Source organism: Saimiri boliviensis, chromosome 6, assembly GCF_048565385.1.
Source record: "Saimiri boliviensis isolate mSaiBol1 chromosome 6, mSaiBol1.pri, whole genome shotgun sequence".
In the NCBI taxonomy this organism is placed as follows: Eukaryota; Metazoa; Chordata; class Mammalia; order Primates; family Cebidae; genus Saimiri; species Saimiri boliviensis.
In genome coordinates, this window is record NC_133454.1 from 103,740,988 (window position 1) to 103,763,097 (window position 22,110).

General features: G+C 40.5%; 1 protein-coding gene across 3 annotated transcripts in view; it reads right to left on the reverse strand.

Annotated features, from left to right (window-relative positions):
* PAMR1 (peptidase domain containing associated with muscle regeneration 1) overlaps positions 1 to 22,110 on the reverse strand; it is a 97,237-nt gene that overhangs the window by 53,469 nt on the left and 21,658 nt on the right. For all 3 annotated transcript variants that reach the window (XM_003919991.4, XM_003919992.4, XM_074401309.1), the window contains 2 exons: positions 11,582 to 11,758; positions 6,524 to 6,652 (listed from right to left, as the gene is read on the reverse strand). In XM_003919991.4, coding sequence (XP_003920040.2) covers positions 6,524 to 6,652; positions 11,582 to 11,758 — 306 coding nt within the window. The remainder of the gene's footprint in view (positions 1 to 6,523; positions 6,653 to 11,581; positions 11,759 to 22,110) is intronic.

Sequence of the window (22,110 nt, forward strand, 5' to 3'; positions counted from 1 at the left end):
AGGTTAATATCACAAACGTTGTCATGGACAGTGAGCAAATACAGGTGCTACTGCATCTGTTCGGTGCCAGATGCTCTCTGACTCACACATAAAACAGCTCTGATCCTTCTGGCATTTGCCCGCCACTCCTCCCTCCTTCTAAGGTTCTGTATGGTACTCAGGAAAAAAAATGCCCAGGCTCTTCAGAGACTCTCAGTAGGAAGCACCTTCAGCATAACGTTGTCTGAAAGGATCGCTTGGTCGCCATCTAGTGGGGAAATGTTTGCACTGCCATGGGGCTTCAGAGCTGTGTCCCAGCCATGCAGAGGCCACCTTTAATATAGACGGGCAGCATAGTGCCCAGCACTAGGCAGGCATTAAACAAAGAGTGAAATGAATTACTTCTTCCTAGGTATTCCCTGCACATTTATTTAGTGCCAGTATAAGAACCTAATAACATCATATGGATGTCTTCTTAGGGTCAAGCCCTGTTTTCACAGATGGATTGTAAACTCATCGCAGAATCACTGTATTCCCTGGTGACCAGCCCAGTGCTCCGTAAGAAATGCTCCTTCAGTGCGTAGGGCAGTGGTAACATACACTGTGTGGAAAGAGACTTTCAGAACAAGTGTAATGGAGTTGAACAAGCACAACTGAACCAACACAGAATCAGATAGGAACTTGACCATTAGTTTGTTTTTTTAATGTCATGGCACTGACCACATTCCATTCTTTTTAACTTAAAAAACAATTCCCCTCTCTAAAGCACTATCTCTAAGATGTCAGGGACCAGGTTCGTCTTGCTTATTATTGTATATCCAGCACCCAGAAGCATCCATTCAAGAAATAACTTTTGGCTGGAAGGGGTAGATTAATGAATGAAGGCATCCACTCTCTGTTCTTCTTGCCTACATGATAGACTGGTTGCTTTGAGCCAACTCTGCTGTCCTTGACAAAACCTGGACCCTCACATGGACACAATCACCAGCCCAACCAATGAGGCTCCATAAACAGCCTCTTATACCAAGGTGCAACCCAAGACTCAACTAGTAGGTGCTATTTTAAAAGAGACATGCTCAGGATTTCTGAATTTTAATATTTTCTGTTTCACAATGTTTGGGTGACTGCTATCCTTCTGTTTTGTTACCATTTGCTTTATTGACCTCCTGCATGCAAATATTCTTTCCTTTCTGTCTCCTGAACAAACCCACTTACTCACATGGAGTGGTTAGAGTACAGGAATTGTTTAGAAATATTTGTCCCGCCCTGGTTCCTTCTTCCCTACTTCACTGATTGGGAACTTAGCCATGTGACTTCTTATGGCCAGTGGAATGTGGGTGAGTGTAATGTCCGCAGAGGCCTTAAGTGTACCTGTGTGTTTGGCTTGGCCTCTTGTGCTTCTGTGACCCACCCTGAGAAAAGCATGCCCTGATGGCTGCTGTCCCTTCAGCCTGAGCTCTGCAGCCTGCAGCCCAACCCAGGCCAGCCCAGTTGAAATCAGCGGAACCCCTGCCAACTCACAGACCCATGAGAAAGAAAAACAAACATTTGTCCTTTGAGATTGTTAAACAGAAAAAGAAAAACTGAACACTTTATCACCACCACCTCCTGAAAGCTTCAATTAAGAAACTCTACTCTCTGACCATAATACCCTTTCCACCTACGTGTTCCATTACTTTATTACTGCCAAGCCTGCTTTTCCACTTAAAACTGCCTGTCCCTATTCCCCCTCTATCCTAACCCTAACCCTAACCCTAAGGACATGGTTTCATGTCCTTCCCAACCAGGGTCCCTGGTCAGTCACGTCTCAGCCTATTCTTGGATCAACAAAAGAATTGGTTTTACTCACTTCTGCTACTGCACTTCCAGAGAGCATCAGCCAACATCCTAACTGGCTGCATCACCTCCATAAGTGCTCTGGCCTCAACTGGATCCTCTGTCTTGCTTGGACATGCTTTAAGCTTAACACCAGCTAGTGCCTTTTCTTGTTCCTCAAGTGACTGCCCAAACTTTTGGTACTTTCAAGCCCCAGCCTCACTTCTACTCTCTTCTCAGCAGAGATTTCACTCCCTACTTTCCAGAGAAAACAGGGGAACTCACCAGCAGGAGGCAGGCTAGGACTGTGGTTAAGAACAAGAGTAAGAGGTCTGGAATCGCCCTGGGCTTTACCCCTAAGTATATGACCTCAGGCAAGTTACTCCACATCTGTGAGTCTTAGTGTCATCGTCTATAAAATGGGATTATGTATTTTCATAGGGTGATGGTACAGATAAAACAAGACATTGCACATAAAGTGCTCAGCACACTTTCTGCCATATAATTACTAAGAAACTGGGTATGCTATCTATAAATAATTTTTCCCTCCTGTCTCAGCCTACCGAGGACAGAAAAGGAAATTCCCTCTCCTTTAACTCTCACTTTTGTTCTTGATCACACAGAAGTTCTTCTCCTTCAGGATAACATGGTCTTAACTTTTTCAATGATTCTTACTTTAGTATCTTGTGTCTCTCCTACCGACACATTCCTCACATTAGCTTAAAACCTGTTTAACTCTTTCCCATCTTTTTTGTTTGTTTGTTTTAAACAGACAGAGATGAGGCCCTGCTCTGTTGCTCAGGATGGAATGCAGTGGCGCAATCATAGCACACTGCAGCTTCAAAATCCTTTGCTGCAGAAGTAATGCCCCCCTCAATCTCTTGAGTAGCTAGAACTACAGGCATGCACCAACATGCCTGGCTAAATTTTCTTAATATTCTGCGCAGACAGGATCTTGTTTTGTTGATCATTCTGGCCTTGAATTCTTGTCCTCAAGTGATCTGACTGCCTCATCCTTCCAAAGTGCTGGGATTACAGGTATGAGCCACTGCACCTGGCCTTTCCCATCTTCATTGGCATTTTTTCCACAGCTGTTTTTTTCTCTTATAAACTATCACCTTGATTCTCCCCTTCCTTGCTTGATTAAGCTTATTTAAAAGTTGTCTGTATTCTGTATCTCCACTTTTCCCCTTTAAATTTTGCCCTTCTTTTTCTTTTTCTTTTTTTTTAAACAGTATCTCTCTCTGCCCAGGATGGAGTGCAGTGGCATGGCTAATTTTTGTATTGCTTGTAAAGATGGGTTTTATCATGTTGCTCAGGCTGGTCTTGAACTTCTGAGCTCAAGCGATCCACCTGTCTTGGTCTCCCAAAGTGCTGAACTTTCAGGCATGAGCCACTGCACCCTGACAAATCTTTATATGAAACTGCTGTTGCTCAGGTCACCAATCACACGCTAGCCATCAAATGCAAAAGCCTCTTTACTGCCTCCATCCTATGTGAACTTTCTGACTGATTTGGAAACGCTGCCCTCAGCTTCCAGATCCCTACTCCTTCCTGGGTTTCCTCCCACCTATCTTTTCCCGTCTCCGTCCTGGTCTTCTTGTCCTTTCCTTTTACATCTGTTGCTATTTCCTCTGCCCATGGTGCTCTGTTCAGCTCATTCTTCCATCTATAACATCCATATGCATATTTCAAGTCTCCAAAATTCTCTCGAGCTCCACAAACCTATTTTCTACTGTCTGCAGGGCCTCTTATAGATGTCCAAATTCCAACATATTTCAGCTGGAACTCACTTTCTTTCCCCAACAAACCTTTTCCCTTTTATCATTCACTTAACAGCATCAACTTCTAGAGAGTTAATCAAACAAAGAATTTGAAAGACAAATTCTCGAGACTCCTCACTGCTGCCTTCAGCGAGTCTTGAGTCCTGTCACTTTCCTTCAAAGCTCTTCTCACTCTAGTCTCCCTTCTTCATCCCCCGAACCACTGATGTAGCACTCCTAATGGCTGCCTTTGGATATGGTCTTCCTCCACTCCAGTGGAGTTGTGCTACAAGAGTTATCTCTCAAATGGTACTCCCCTGATTAAGCCATCCATCATTCCAGAACCATGTCCAAGGTCTCAGCCCTGGCACACTATGCTTTGCACAGTCAGAGTTTGCCACCCCTCACACCACCACCTTGCTCTAATCATACCTGATCTCACATGCTTCCCTGAACACACCTTGCATTTTCACACCCTGACCATCCAATCCCTCTGCCTGAAATATCTTCCTGTTTTGCCAACATATGAGCAAAGGCATAGCTTGATCTTCACCTCCTGTCTGAAACCCCTCACCCTGTGATTGTTTTCTTATCTAGTTCTCAGAGCACTTGGTCCATCCTCTACTTCACCACTCTTCCTTGGTCCCCCACTGCACTTGGAATAGCATCTAAATTGCTTACCTAGCATACCTACCTACAAGGCTGTATTAGTCTATTCTCACACTGCTAATAAAGATGTACCCGAGCCTAGGTAATTTGTAAAGGGAAGAGGTTTAATGGATTCATAATTCCACATGGCTGGTAAAGCCTCACAATCATGGTGGAAGGCAAAGGAGAAGTAAAGGCACATCATACATGGCAGCAGGTGAGGGAGTTTATGCAGGGGAACTCCTATTTATTTATGAAACCATCAGATCTCGTGATACTTATTCAATACTATGAGAACAGTATGGGGGAAACCACCCCTATGATTCAATTGTCTCCACCTGGCTCCACCTTTGACACATGTGAATTATTACAATTCAAGGTGAGATTGGGGTATCAAACCACATCAAAGGCCATGTGTGATCACACCCCTGCCTACCACTCCAACCCCATTGAATCCCCCTTCTTTCCTTCTCATGTACACCAAGAAAGAGCAACCCACATGATCCAAAGGAGGGAAAACCCAAAGTGATCTTATATAATCCAAAGGTCAATGTGAAATCTACAGCTCTGCACTAAAGCTCTAATTATGACTATCTTAAACTATTATTGAAAGTAGTTTCATCAAGCATAGTGGCATGTGCCTGTAGTTCCCAGTACTTGAGAGGTTGAGCAGGAGGATTAGTTGAGCCCAGGAATTTGAGGCCAGCCTGGGCAATACAGTAGGACCCCATCTCAGAAGAAAGGAAAATGAAGGAAAGGAAGAAGAGTAGTTATATTTCTGAATCACCTACCAATTCAGCAATTAAGGAGCATATAGGATAATAATGATATATTTATTGCATTAATTGAGGTTTTACTCTTGTTAGAGCATTAAATGCTTCACGCACCTCATCTCGTTTAATTCTCAAATCAACCTTGTGAGGTAGGCAGCATTATTATCACTTCTTAAAATACAAAAAAAAAAAAAAAAAATTAGCTGGGCATCAGCTACTTGGGAGTCTGAGGCAGGAGAACTGCTTGAATTCAGGAGGTGGAGATTGCAGTAAGCCGAGATCACATCACTGTAGTACAGCCTGGGTGACAGCGTGAGACTTCTTCTCAGGGGGAAAAAAAAGGACGCTGAAATTAGCAAGTTAGATGACTTGTCCAAGGTCACGCTGGTAGTGATAGACAAAAACATTATTTAAACCCAGGTCTGTTTCATTCTGGAGCTTGTATTCTGCTTATTATATAAAACAGTCTCCATAGAACAGCTTCCAAAGAAGACCAGGGTTAAATCTTACAGCTAACCTACCTGGAACATAATCTACCAGGTACTGAATTAAATTTACTAGAAACCACCCAAAATGGCATCGAAGTTTTAAATCTGCAACCAAGACCAACACTTAAAAAAGTATCTGTATTATAAATAACTGAACTACCCAGTTCACCTGGAAGTGCCAACAACCCCCTCTCCTCCTGACAGAGTTGAGCTTCTCAGCTGCAGGCTCTATACCTCATCCTTAGCCATAAGGTCTTGAAAGTGATGGTATGTCAGTACAGACTATATCAGTCAAAGATACAAACCACACTCTATCCTCCATCTCTGTAAACTGGAATACTATTCATAGGAGTAAAATTTGACTGTAAGGCTATTCTAACTGCTTCCGATTCAAGTAGGAAGCATATCAAATAAGTTAGTAAAGTCACAGCAATTTGTACATTGCTCCAGATACAGACTGTCAGAGGGACATTCATCAATCAGGGCACTGCAGAGGGGAATCTTGGATTGAACGAGAGATTAGATTTCCACTCCATTTTCAAAGAATTGTTGAAACTCACAGAACTCTAATAAAAACTAAGTAATTCTTTCAGCTCAAGCAGATCCCAAAAAGAATTCCTTTCCTCGGACAAATGGCATGCTGGCAATTTGCTGTGGGTTCCAGGAATTTAATTCAGAATTCAAGAAATTTACCAACAGAAATTCATATGTACAATGCACTACAGACAACATTTCTGAAGACGTGTTCACTGTTTGCTGACCAAAGCTACCATACACTTGCTTCTGAAATGGATAGAGCAGAAAGCCTTGGCCTCACTTAGAAAGAGGAGCCTGAAGAATAGACATAAACCTCCTGTAGCCAAGAATTCAAACAGATGTTCACAATCCACACCTTACAGATGGAAACCCATCTTTGTTTTTCTAGCTTTACCTAGAAAGCCCTCTGGCTGCAGGCTTTCCAAAACTCAGATTCCAAGGAGATAAATCTTGGTCTATTATAAGCTGAGACTCTCAGACACTGTGCACTAGAGATGGAGCTAGGTCAAGGTCTACTTACGCATGCAGTCTCCTCCGTACCAGCCTGCTCGGCACTCTGCACAGTAGAACCCCTTCACATAGAAGTCATCCAGGGTACCCCCCCATGAGCCATTTCGGCAGCTCTTGCAATTTTCAAAGATGGTACAACCTGAAACATTCCCAAGAAGAGGAGTGTTAGTCCAAAGCACATGTGGGTTCTGATCAGCTGCATGGGAGCACAACTGCACCTTCTCAGGGTCCTGTCTCAACTAAGAGTATTTGGGCCTAGAAAGGTGTCAGAGCCCTGAGGTGGAACCTCTCATCTCAAGGAAACTGCAGAACCTCTCATCTCGAGGTTGAGACCACCTTACTAAGCACCAGGGTTCAGACTGGGGAGTTTAGAAAGGTGGTCTCAACCAGCTTCCCAGCTAGTGGCTGGTGTTTTAAAGTAACATGAAATTGCCTGCAGGAAAAGGAAGAATCTCCCGATGTAGATTATTTTGCATAAATTTGTTATGTATTTATTGTGGAATTTTAGAAAATTTAGACCAGCAAAAAGAATTAAATTAAAAATATCTAAAACCCCACCATGCAGACTACTGCTAACACTCTTTCTCTGCATATACACACACATTTTTAAAATTAGACTTATACTCCATATGGTACATTGTTTTTGTAACTTACTTTTGAATTTAATAATAGATAGTAAATATCTTCCTGTGCTATTACTCAGGCTCCCCCTAGCCCCACCAGCAGGCCACACCAGAGGGGTTTGCATGATTCTCCAGCAAGGACCAGTTTAAACACATGGTCTCTTGAGGGAGTGGGGGTCATGAGAAAAAATACAAATGATTCAATCCCACTTAACAAGACAGAGAACTAAGTTCTGGCTCTGCCATTGTGCAGCTGTGTGTCCTTGAGCAAACTGTTTAAGCTTTCTGAGACTCAGTGTCCTCATGTGTCAAACCTGGTGTTATGATTTGGACCTGGGTCCCCACCCAAAGCTCATGTTGAAATGTAGGGAGGTGGGGCCCGGTGGGAGGCGACCAGATCATGGGAGTGGATTTCTCATGAATGGTTTAGCACCATCGCCTTGGTACTTCCTTGCAACAATGAGTGAGTTCTCTTGAGATCTTGTTGTTTAAAAGTGTGTGGCACCTCCCTCTTCTCGTGTGCTCCTACTTTCACTCATGCTTTGCCTGCCGCCGTGAGTAAAAGCTGCCCGAGGCCTCCCCAGAAACAGAAGCCACCATGCTTGCTGTACGGCCTGCAGAACCATAAGCCAATTAAATCTCTTTTCTTATAAATTATCCAGTCTCAAGTATTTCTTTATAGCAATGTGAGAATGGCCTAACACGGAGATTACACATTGTTTCTACCTCTTAGGACTGTTTGCATTTTTAATTAAATTAACACAAGTAAAGTGCCTGCACATAGCAAGTATCTGTAATACAAAATAAGAACTCTTATCCCTGCCATTGCAGATAGCATGCTCAATTTTAACTGCTATTATCTGTTTTCCTATAATAGATTCAAGTCAAGGACTGTATCTTGTCCAACATTATCAGGAATCCACAGCACCTAACCTAATACAGTGTCTCCTGCATAGTAAGTGTTCAACAAATATTATTAGAGTGAATGAATGAAGGAAAAAGGAATGGCTAATCCAAGCTTCTGAACTTCATAAGATAAACAGCGTTTCTTTGAGCTGATAGTATGCGTCTTTGCTTTTGGCTGAAATTAGGTATTACTTGGGCTGTAGTGTGTATACATGTGGTTGCTGTAGAAGAGAGACTCATGACCCTCTCTTTCCACACCATCTTAATTTTGCTTCCCTTCTTCCAATGTCCTCTTCTATTAGAGAACATGAGTTGCTAATACAGTTGGTCCTCCGTATTCACTGGTTTGACATCCATGGATTCAACCAACCCCCATGGCTAAAAAATACAGTATTCACAGAATGCAGAGCCCTGGAGTTCCATAAGGCCAACTGAAGGAGGTAAGCATATGTGGATTTTGGTATCTGCAGGGTTGTGGAAACAGTCCCTCATGGCTATTGAGATATGACTATGTGATTTGTCAAATTCCTGTAGTCATGTGACCCATAACTGGGTCCCTGCAGGGTCACTGTGCCTTCCAAAGACTGTCTTCACTCACATGCCAACTCTCCCTCTTTAACTCCCTATCTCATCACTGCTAAGGAGGCAAATGGACTGAGTCTGCCCTCAGCAGCTGTATTAGCCTGTTCTTACACTGCTAATAAAGACATACTTGGGACTGGGTAATGTATAAAGGACAGCAGTTTAATTGACTCACAGTTCCACATGGTTGGAGAGGCCTCCAATGGTGGAAGGCAAAGGAGGAGCAAAGTTGTGTCCTACATGGTGGCAAGCAAGAGAGCATGTACAGGGGAACTCCCACTTATAAAACCATCAGATCTCATGAGATGTATTCACTATCACGGGAACAGCATGGGAAAGGCCTGCCCCCATGATTCAATTACCTTCCACCAGGCCCTTTCCACAACCTGTGGGGATTATTCCAATTCAAGATGAGATTTGGGTGGGGACACAGAGCCAAACCATATCAGCAGCCCTGGCCAACTCTCTTTCTTAACATAGTCACATTAGAGTCCTTAGAGGTAGGCATGATGAACAAGGCCATCCTAAAAAGACACTAAATACAGAAATAATAAATACCCAGGGCGATGGATACCCTAATACTCTGACTTAATCATTACACAGTCTATGCAAGTAACAAGATATCACATGTACCCCATAAATATGTACAAATATTATGTATCAGTCAAAAAGGAAAAATACACTGGATAGTTCACAAAGTTGCTAGAAGGGCCAGGGGGCCAAATGCAGAGCTGTATAGATTCGAACTACAGGAAACCACACTGGCCCAGTGAGGACCCTGGTGCTGCCAGATTGACATTCCTGCCATTGGTGTCTCTGGATCCTGATCCTCCTTCTCTACTGCCAGAACAGGGAGAAGATCATTATCTATCATAATGACAGAAATGCAAACTGAAACCATCTGAGATCCCACCTATGAGACTGGCAAACATCTAAATTGACACATTCTGTTGCAAGGCTTAGGGAAAACAGTACTCTTAGGGAAAACTGCTAGAAAAAAATGCCAAATGTATGGAGAAAACATGGCAAAGCAAGGCTGGGAAGTGACATATGCACCCCCCTTTGACCCAGTGATCCCTCTTCTAAGAATCTACCTCGTAGATACCGTGCAAAAATACTAAGTGATGTATGCCTAAGGGCAGTCATTGTAGTATTGTTAATAACTAAAGGGTGGAAACAAACCAAATGTTCATAAACTATGGTGATCCACACAATGTCGTTAAATGCAACCATACAAACAAATGAAGAACATGATTTTATACTGATGTGGAGTGATCTCCAGCATATATTGTTAAGAGAAAAAAGCAAGACCAGGCACCAGGGTTCATGCTTGTAATCCCAGCACTTAGGGAGGCTGAGGCAGGCAGATCACTTGAGCACAGGTGTTAAAGACAAGCCTGGGCAACATCGAGAGACTCTACCTCTACAAAAAATACAAAAATTGCTCAGGCATGGTAGCATATACCTGTAGTCCCAGCTACTCAGGAGGCTGAGATGGGAGGATTACCGGAGCCTGGAAGGCAGAGGCTGCAGTGAGACATGATTGTACCACTGCACTTCAGCCCAGGTGACAGAGTGAGTCCCTGTCTCAAAAAATAATAATAATAAGAGAAAAAAATCAAGCTGGTTAGCAATGCTTATGGTATGCTATCTTTTGTGTAAGAAGGGAAAAATATATATGAATATACAATTGCTTGTATTTTCAAATATAGAAAACACATAAAAACAACAATCCTATTTGTTTACCAAATAGGTGACATCACAAAACAGAGAAAGAAACTGTATCAACTGATTTTAAAATGTAGTATTTTGACTGTACATATTGAGTGGGAAATAACAGAAGGTCAATAATCACCACAAAGAAGTGATCACTAGAAGGTCTCATTTCATTCAAAGACAGATTCATATCACCGGGACCATTTCCCAAATGTCCAGCTCAGAAGCCAGAGCATCAGGCTTCACTCTGTTCTTCTCTTCCCTCTCCTGTCCCACCCAACAGATCACACTCAGATCTCAAATCCTTCTACTTGTCTCCATCCATAGAGCTTCTACGTTTATTAAGGTCCCCGTTACTTCTCTCCTGCCTCTAGTCATGCCTGTCTTCCAATTCTTTCTCCATACTACAGCTAAAGAGAAAAATCTGCTTTCCCTTCTTTACTAAAAGAGTTCCAAGGTCACCAACATATCTTTAGCATATAACCTAAACTTTGAAGCACAGCTTGCAGAGCACTTTAGGATCTGGCTCCTGTTCCTCCCTTCAGATCGCTCTCTCGTAATCTTTTCTCATTCTTTCATTCCCTCTTCCTCTCCCTCCCTCTCTCCATCTATCCAGGTATCTCTTCACATACACACTTCTGCCAGACTGAGCTATTTGCATTTCCCAAAACCCCATGCTTGCTCTTGCCACAGGACCTGGGCACATGTTATCCTCTGTGGCTTGACTTCTTCTCCCGATCCTCCTCACCTTGTGTAGTCTGCTGCCCACCTTCTCTAACAAGTCTTCACTGACTTTCCTCCCACCTGCCCCATTCCCATCCATGCTGCCATAGTACCCCATGCTTCTCTATCATAGCACTTAACTACAATGTACAACTACACTGCCTGTTCTCTATATCCACCCTCCACCCCAGGCTATAAGCTCTGAGAATGCTGGAAATAATGTCTTTTGTTTGATCGTTGTATTCCCAGTACCTGACACGGTAATAAAGCTGCTCAGTCTGCTTGTTAAATGAATGAGTGAATGCATGCAAAGCTTTACAAGTTTAACCCTGAAAAGAGTACAGACTCCTTTCATTCCTTTCCCTTTAGTTAGAATGAGCTGAATTGTTTCACTTTTCATAATCATGGCACTACAGCCTCCTGACTGGCTGCCTGCTGGAATTCAGGTGTTCAGCCCGTTCCTGTTCATTACCTTCAACAACATGAAGGCAACCTGAAGTCTCCCATTCTACACTTACCTGGGTGTATCAGGCAGGAATCACACTCATTCTCCTCATTCCTGCAGCAAGGGATGGTATAACCCACGACTTCCTTCTTTCCAGGGCAGACACACTCAATCTGATCATATTCACAACACTCCCGACACATGATATTCCACTCAGCTCCAGGGCAGGCTTCATTAATGACTGTGTACTCTGAAATGGAAAACTAGCAGGTGAGACTTGGTCCTGGTAGGGAGTGGTAAGACTCTTAAGTACTCTACTACTAAGAAGCAACCTTGCCCTATAAACGCATTGCCCTGACTGAATGATAGAGAAGACCCATGTGGATTCTTTCCAGACCAATGTCTCCAAAGTAGGGAGACCTACCCCAAGGAGTATTTGAAACCATCCATTGGAGCATAGATGAAATTTGTTATAACTGCTATTCATTTATTTTTCTATCTTCAAAAAAATAAATCAAGTTTCATCAATATTTAATCTAGGTGAATTGGCAACAGAATATATATATATATATATATATATATATATATATATATATATACACACACACACACATATAATTTATAAACCAGCACACATCTCTGAGGTGTCTATGCTGATTTATATTTTTGTTGGACTACATTAGGCCACTGTTTATTGCTACACAGGTTGTGCACTGCACAGATCCATAGGGAGCCATTAAACTGCACAGCTACACACTGCAGCCCAGGCGTATGGACCACCAGAAAGTTTAGAGACCAGTCTCCACACCAGGTCATTCAAGTGCAAGGCCAATTGCCAAGTAGAGACTATCACTTCTTTCAAACTTGGCCCCTCAGTTTTTCAGCATGCCATTTTCATAGTACCTTCAAAGTGAAAACTAACAGAAAAAACAAAAAGTACCTTAATTAGTATGTTTGGGAGAATTTCAGTGTTTTACAATGGTGAACTCATTAGCCCAACTTCATTCAGGTGCCAAGTACAACTGAGTGTTCTTTCCCATAAGAAAAAAGCATCCCTTTCTGGGCAGGATTTTTTCTTTCTCATTTTCTTTTTTTATATATACCTTCAGTAAAAACAAAAACCATCTGGCAAAACCTATAAAAGGAATCAGTCAGAGGCTGCCCAGAAGAACTTAGGCTAAGAGACAGACCTTCTAGTTTTGATTTACTCTTCATTTCCCCCACTGTCCACTTCTAAAAAGTTTGCACAAATATGACAATTACAGCTGAAATAGATTGGATATTTGAAGAAGTGAACCTGGATGATATCCCTACAAAACCTCCCCAAGAAACTCCAGGCAGGCAATTTCACCAGCATGCTTCGTAGGCCCACATAAATGAACTCTAGCATCTGCAGTGTCTTCTAAACCCTTAAATTTTATAGTTTCCTCCTCAAATTAGGAAGTGTGACACAGAGTTGATCACTCTCAATTTTCCAAGTACAGCTATTTAAAGAAACTATCATCATCTACTCTTAGCCTCAGGCCACAAGAACATGCTAATGTCATAAAAGGCAGCCACTTGCACAATGATGGACAGTTATTTAAATGGAATAAACTTCACTTTATGAAAATTTGACTTTTTAAATCATTTTTCCACAAACATTAGTGAACCAGAAAAGATCCTTACATCGGTGTTTGGGAATGAATGACTATATCTTCATAGCATAATCACCAGTGAGGTTTATTTCCACCACTACTATCTGAGCTGCTTCCGGGAGACCACTGTGACTTACTTAGCTGCACTTCCCATTTTTCTGATGTTTTGCTGGCAAAATGAACGACTTCCAGAATCTGGGTGAGAATTTAAAGGTTAAAAGTAAGAAATAGGAGGAAACATAGGAGTAAATCTCTATCCACGATGTTGAATTTGGCAATGGATTCTTAGATATAACACCAAAAGCAGGAGCAACAAAATAAAAATGAATTAGACTTCATCAAAATTAAAAATGTTTGTGAAGCAAAGGACATTATCAGATAAGAGAAAAGATAACCCATAAAATGGGATACAATATCAGAAAATATTTCTGATACAGGCTTGATATCCAGGACATATTTCTAAACTCCTACAAATCAACCATAAAAAAGACAAACAACATAGTTTTTTAAGTGGGCAGATGACTTGAATAGACATTTCTCTAAAGAAGCTGTATAAATGGCCAACAAGCACATGAAAAGATGTTTAACATCACAAGTCATTTGGGAAATGCAAATCAAAATCACGATGAATTACCACTTACTAGAGTGGCTATGATCCAAACCAAGGGAAAAAGTGGAAAACAAATGTTGGCAAAGAGGTGGAGAAATTGGAACCCTTGTACGTTGCTGATAGAAATGTAAAATGGTGCAGCCCCTGCGGAAAACAGTTTGGCAGTTCCTCTCAAAGCTAAACAAAATTACCGCATGACCCAGCAATTACTCTTCTAAGTATAGATCTAAAAAATTGGAAACAGAAACTCAGAGATACTTGCATGCCAACGTTCATTCACAATAGCCAAAAGGTGGAAACAACGTAATTTTCCATCAAGAGATAAATGAATAAACAGAATGAGGTATATGGGCTGAACGTGGTGGCTCACATCTGCAATCCCAACATTTTGGGATGCCAAGGCAAGCAGATCACTTGAGGCCGGGAGTTTGAGACAAGCCTAGCCAACATGGTGAAACCTCGTCTCAACTAAAAATACAAAAAATTAGCCGGGAGTGGTGGTGCACACCTGTAATTGCAGCTACTCAGGAGACTGAGGCATGAGAATCACCTAAACCCAGGGGGCAGACGTTGCAGTGAGCCAAGATTGCATCATTGGAATCCAGCCTGGGCAACAGAGCAAGATTCTTGTCTCAAAATAATAATAATCATGGTAATAATAATAAATACTATTAAAAAATGAGGTACAACCATGCAATGGAATATTATCCAGCCATGAAAAGGAATGAAGAGCTGATATGTGCTACAATATAAATGAACCTTGAAATCATGTCAAGGGAAAGAAGTCAAACACAAAAGGACAAATATTGTCTGATTTTACTTAAATGCAGTATCGACAATAGGCAACTTCATAGAGACAGAAAGTGGATTAAAGGTTATCAGGAACTGGGGGAAAGCTGAATAGAGAGTTGTTGCTTAATAGTTACAGAGTTTCTGTTTAGGGTGGTGAAGTAGATGGAGGGGATGGCCTCACAATAACAGGAATCTAATGCCATGGAATTTTACACTTAAAATGGCTAAAATAGCACATTTTCTTCGCCTTCTCTATCCTTCCACTCCTCCTCTGATTATCTGCACTCTGCTTTAATTACTCCATAGCTCTCTCTCCCCTCATTGTACATTTGTATCTTCCTATAGGTAAAATGTTTTTGTGTGTCCATAAACCCTAAGGCCATGCTGACCACTCTGAAGTTTTGGTAAATGGTGATTGATCAATCTACTGATGTTTATTACTGTACTACATTATATCAACTTCTTCTTTCTCACTGTAAGTAAAATATCTAAAAATTCTAACTCAATACAGCTTTCCTTTTTATATAGCTTCTTTTTAACACAGAAATAAATCATATTTTCAAAGGCTGAGAGAATGAAGGGAAGCCATCCAGTTAGAATGAATAACGCACCCAATATGGAAATAAACACAGGCCATATGCACAGGGAAAAAACCAAGCTTGCTTGAAAGAAGCAAAGATTATGAATCCTGCATAAATTCTTTTTTAGATCACATGCTCCCACCTGTGCCAACTTTTCCTGGTGGAATGTGTAGTATTAATAATATGCTGTAGTTTGCTAAATCCATGTGGTATATAGCCTGCTATTCAAGTTTTGGTATTTGCAATACCAACAAGGGCACATTTTATTATATATATATATATATATATATATATATATATATATATATATATACACACACACACACACATATATGTAAAACACCACAATTTTTTAATTGTGAAAAGTGGTGGAGGGAGAGTAAGAGAGAACAAATTGGTTAGAGGCTCAAACATGGAGAGTTGAAGTCAACAGACCATGGAAGTCAACAGACCATGGAAGTCAACAGACGTGGGTTTGGAATCTCCCTCTGCTACTTGCCTTGGCAAAGTTACTTTACTCTCTCAGCCTCAGTTTAGTATCCAGTAAAATGAGTACGTTTTCTCCAATTTAGGCCTGTTGAAAATACTAGACAAGATAATGCATATAAACAGCTTAGCACAGCACCCAGAATGTACTAAACATTCAGAAACTAATAGCTTAAAAAGGAAAAAAGAAAAACAGTAGAGAATGTTCATATTTCTCAAGAATATTGTTTTTTATGCATGTCAGATCAATTTCTTGCTTAAAATGGTCACTTTGCTTCCCATTGCTTTTGGAATTACCCTCAAACGCTCTACCACAGCCCCCAAGGCCTTTGAGGCCTATGCCCACCCCACTCCATCCACCTTTTTCTGACCACTGTTTCCCACCTTCTCTCTGTTTCTCAAAACCACTAAGTTCTGGCCCACCTTGGGACTCCACATTTGCTTCTCCCAAGGCCTCTGTCTCAGGCCTTCATGTAAATGTCACCTATTCAGAGGTCCTCCTTGGCCTTCCCCTCTGAAATGCAACACCCCTTCTATCCCATCCAACGTCCTCTCTGTCTCAGTATCCTGTGTGTTTCCTTTCCTTGTCCTTACCACAATTTAGAACCATTTTCTCTTCTCATTTACCTGCCAACTGTCTGCCTCCCTCACATGCCCATAAGCTAACAGGAGTCACATCAAACTTGTTCACCACTGCCAGGGCGGGGCTGGCTGGCACACAGAGGCGCTGAATAAACAGCTATTGAATGAATTTGGCCTGAAATCCAGAACTACTCTTCCTTCAGTAGTCAAATATTTCCATCCAGTGGGTTGAGTTTGGAGCCATGAGCCAGGAGAGCCGTCTTTGTCTCTAACTTGTTGATACCAGAGCTGGGCACCTTTCCTCCCATGGTGAGGTGTCTAGACATGGGGGTCCAGGGAACCTGCCTTTGGTCCAGATACCTGGAATCCAGATCCCACCCTGTACAGATCTATGTTTGTTCTGCTCTCTGAACAGCAAATATGCCCATGGGTGTGGCTCATGCCTCACCCCCTCCCTCTATTCACCCTGTGGCAAGCACTACATCCTTCTAAGTTTTCTAAGAATTTCGTAAATACTAATAACTTGACGGGTGCACTGACAGAAAAAATAATTTGCAACTTTTATAAGATTCTGTACATCAACACGGAAGGCCATGTAAGGTTTGTTCCTCTCCCTGTTTCCCCCTAAGCAGCAGATTCATTCACCTCCAGTCTGTCACATATGAAGGGCCTCCCTTTCACCCAGCAATTAATTCCCTAAAACAGCTTCATTGCCATTTCTCTTGACTCCAATGAGCAAGCCCACCTCTGCCCTCTTTACTCCATTCTTATTTACTTTATAGGTAAGATCCATCTCAGGCCAAGGGAATGACCCCAGGGAATCCTGGCCGAAGGAATTTTACTAATTTACTAAATTAGTCAGATGTGACTAATTTAAGAATTTTGAGATGGGATGTATATGCTGTAATATCCAGGTGGAACCAATGTAAGCACAAGGCCCCTGTAAGAGGGAGGCAGGAGGGTCAGAGTCCAAAAGGAGATACACTGACAGAAATGGAGGTTGGAGTGATGTGCTTTGAAGATGGACTATGGGACCACAACCCAAGGAGACAGGTAGCCTCCAGAAGTTGGAAACCATCAAGAAACAGATTCTCCAGTGGAGCATCCAGAAGGAATGCAACCCTGCCAACCCTTTTATTTTAGCCCTGTAAGACTCATTTTAGACTTCTGACCGTCACAGCTGGAAGGTGACACACGTGTGCTGTTCTAAGGCACTAGAATTGTGGTAATTTGTTACCATATCAGTAGGGGACTAACATACTGGGACTTCTCAAAAGAAAGGTTATCCCACAGCAAGTCATTGAGCCACTCTGTTCCTCATTTTTCCCACTGAGCACAATATCAAGAGCAAGGGTGAATCAATAAACTCATTCTTTTATTCTACAAGTATTTACTGAGAGTTGACTATGTCCCAGGCAAGAAATGGGTAGCTGGAATACAATAGAGAAAAAATGGACACCATCACTGGCCTGATGGTGCTCACGGTTCAGTAGAGAAAACATTGGTGAAACAACCCCACAAATACATAATCATAAACCATGATAGGGAAAACTTAGAATGCTATAAGAATGAATGAGTGGTCATGAAGGGGCATTAGCACCCAATCTACAGGCCTCATAGGAGGTTTAAATAAAATTACAAAAAGAAATCCATCTACAGCTATGCATCACTTAATGACAGGGATATGTTCTGTGAAATGTGTCATCAAGCAATTTCATCGCTGTATGAACATCAGAGTGTATTTACACAAACCGAAGTGGCATAGCGTACTACACACCTACACACAGACTACAAACCTGGATAGCATGCTACTGTATTAAATACTACAGGCAATTGTAGCACAATGGTAAGTGCTGTGTATCTAAACATATCTAAACAGAAAAAAATAAATATGGTAGAAAAGATTTTTTTAATGGAACAGGCTACTTACCACGAACAGAGTTTGCAGGACTAGAAATTGCTCTGAGTGAGTCAGTGAGTGAGTGGTGAGTAAATGTGAAGGCCTAGGACACCACTGTTCACTACTGCAGACTTTGTAAACACCATATATTTAGCTTACACTAAATTTATAAAAAATATTTGCTTCAGTAATAAGTTAATCTTAGTTTTCTGTAACTTTTTAATTTTGTAAACTTTTTTTTTTTTTTTTTTTTTTGTGAGACAGGCTTTCACTCTGTCATCCAGGCTGGAATGCAGTGGCACAATCTCGGCTCAATACAACCTCCATTTCCCAGACTAAATGATCCTCCCACCTCAGCCTCCCAAGTACCTGGAACTGCAGATGTGTGCCACCAGGCTCGGCTAATTTTTGTTTGTTTGTTTGTTTGTTTGTTTTAGAGACAGGGTTTTGACATGTGGTCCAGGCTGGTTTCAAACTCTCGGCTCAAGTAATTCACCTGCTTTGGCCTCCCAAAGTGCTGGGATTAGACGCATAAGCCACTGCACCCAGACAATAAACTGTTCAGTGTTTACTTTTTGAGTCTTTTGTAACAGCTCAAAACACAAACACATATACAGTTGTACAAAAATATTTTATTTCTTTATAGCTTTTCTTCTATATGCTTTTTCCCATTTTTTTATTTATTTAATTTTACTTTTAAAACTTATTTGTTGAAAACTGAAATGCAAACATACGTATTAGCCTAGGCCTACACAGCGTCAGGATCACTATTCCCACATACGAGTAAGAACATTCAACGTTTTTCTTTCTGTGCTTGCTTATTTCACCTAACATGATAACCTCCAGTTCTATCCATGTAGCTGCAAATAACAGGATTTCATTCTTTTGTATAAATGAATACTATTCCCTTGTAAATAGGTACCACATTTTCTTCACCAGTCATCCACCAATGAGTACTAAGGTTGATTCCATGTCTTTGCTATAATGAATAGTGCTGAAAAAAACATGAGTGGAGATGTCTTTTTGATAAATTGATTTCCTTTCTTTTGGACATATTTCCAGTGGTGGAATTGCTGGATCACATGGTAGTTCTATTTTTAGTTTGCTGAGAAACCTCCCTACAGTTTTCCATAACGGCTACACTAATATACATTCCCACCAACACTGTATCAGGGTCTCTATATCTTCACCAGCAATTTTATTGTCTGTCTTTTTGATAAAAGCCATTTTAACTGGCTTGAGATAATATCTCATTGTGGTTTTGATTTGCATTTCTCTGCATGTTTTCATCTACCTGTTGGCCATTTGTATATATACTTTTGAGAAATGTCTATTCAGATCTTTTGCCCATTTTAAAAAATTTAATTAATGTATTTATTTTATTTTTTAAGTTCTGGGGTTCATGAGCAAAATGTGCAGGTTTGTTACATAGGTAAACATGTGCCGTGATGGGTTGACTGCACGTAGCAACCCATCACCCAGGTATTAAGCCTGGCATGCATCAGCTCTTTTTCCTAATGCTCTCCCCCAACCCACCTTCCTTTGACAGGCCCCAGTGTGGGTTATTCCCCTCCTGGTGTCCATGTGTTCTCATTTTTCAGCTCCTACTTATAAGTGAGAACATGTAGTGTTTGGTTTTCTGTTCCTGTGTTAGTTTGCTGAGGATGACGGCTTCCAATTTCACCCATGTCCCCACAAAGGACATGATCTCATTCCTTGTTATGGCTACATAGTATTCCATGGTGTACATGTACCAACTTTTCTTTGTCTAGTCTACCATTGATGGTTTTGCTCATTTTTAAATCAGATTATTTGTTTTCTTGCTATTGAGTTGTTTGAGCTTTTACATCTTCTGATTATTAATTCCTTGTCAGATGGATAGCTTGCAAATATTTTCTTCTATTCTGTGGTTGTCTCTTCACTTTGTTGATCATTTCCTTTGCTGCGCAGAAGCCTTTTAGCTTGATATATTAATAATCCTATTTGTCCATTTTTGCTTTCATTGCTGTGCTTTTGAGGTTTTACCCAAAAAAATCTTTGCCTAGATCAATGTCCTGGAGCATTTCCCCAATGTTTTCTTTTAACAGCATCACAGTTCCATGTCAGATTTAGTCTTTAGTTCATTTTGATTTGGTTTTTGCATATGATAAGAAATAAGGGTTAAGTTTCATTCTCTTGCATATAAATATCCTGTTTTCCTGGCACTATTTATTGAAAAGACTATTCTTTCTCCCATTGTATGTTCTTGGTACTTTTGTCAAAAATGAGGTGTCTATAAAAAATGTGGATTTGTATCTAGGTTCTCCATTCTGTTTCATTGGTCTATGTGCCTGTTATTATGTAAGTACCATACTGGTTTGGTTACTACAGCTTTGTAGTATACTTTGAAGTCATGTAGTGTGATGTCTCCAGCTTTTTTTTTTTTTTCTCTTGCTCAGGATTGCTTCGACTATTCAGAATCATTTGTGCTTTTGTATCAACTCTAAGATTTTTTCTATTTCTGTAAAGAATGTAATTGGTATTTTGATTAAGGGTTTTACTGAATCTATAAATTGCATTGAGTATTACTGTCATTTTAATGACATTAATTCTCCCAATCCACAAGCATGCAATATCTTTCCATTTCTTGTGACCTCTTTAGTATCTTTCATCAGTGTTTTATAGTTTTCCTTTTATAGATCTTGCACTTATCTGGTTAAAGTGACTCCTAGATATTTTATATTTTTGGACCTATTGTAAGTGTGTTTGCTCTCTTTATTTTTCAGATTATGTTGGTGTATATAAATGCTACTGATTCTTATAGGTTGATTTGTATCCTACAACTTGTATCCTACAACTTTACTGAATTCATGTATCAGTTCTAACAGTCGTTGGTAGAGTCTTTAGGTTTTTCTATATATAAGATCATGTGGTCTGCAAGCAAGGCTAATTTGACTTCTTCCTTTCCAAATTGGATATCTTTGATTTCCTTCTTTTGTCTAATTGCTCTGGCCAAGACTCCCAGGGTTACAATGAATAATAAAAGTGGTGAAGGTGGGCATCCTTCCCTGTTCCCAATCTCGGAGGGAAAACTTTCCATTCTTCCCCATTAAGTATGATAATGACTGTTGGTTTGTCACATATGACCTTTATTATTTTGAAGTATGTTCCTTCTATGCCTATTTTCAGGGTCATGAAGGGATGTTGAATTTTATCAAGTGTTTTTTCAGCATCTATTGAAATGATCATATGGTTTTTGCTCTTGCTTTTGTTAATGCATGTATCATGTCTGTTTATTTGCATATGCTGCATATGAATCCTGCATATGATAAAGGATGAATCCTTGTATCCTAGGAATGAATCCCACTTGATCATGGTGAATGATCCTTTTAATGTGTTGTTGAACTCAGTTTGCTAGCATTTTGTTGAAGGTATTTGCATCTGTGCTCATCAGTGATATTTGCCTCTAGTAATCTTTTTTGCTGCTGTTCTATCCTTATCTGGTTTTGATAACAGGGCAATGCTAGCTTCATAGAATGAGTTTCAAAATATTCCCTCTTCAATTTTTTGGTAGAGTTTAAGGAGACTTGGTGTTAATTCTTCAAATGTTTGGTAGAATTCAGCAGTAAAGCCATCAGGTCCTAGCTTTTCTTTGATGGAAGACTTTTTATTACAGCTTCAATCTTGTTACTCATCATTGGCTTGTTGGGGTTTTCTATTTCTTCCTGGTTCAATCTTAGTAGATTATAGGTGTCCAGGAATTTATCCATTTCTTCTAGGTTTTCCAATTTGTTGGATTATAGTTGTTCATAATAGTCTCTAATAATTCTCTGTGTTTCTGTGGTCTTGGTTATGTCTTTTCATTTCTAATTTTATTTAGTAGGTTTCCTTTTTTTTTTTTAAGTTTAGCTAAAGGTTTGTTGATTTTATCTTTAAAAAAAACCAACTTTTTGTTTCATTGCTCTTCTGAATTTTTTAGTTGCAATTTATTTCTGCTCTAATCTTTATTATTTCTTTCTTTCTACTTACTTTGTT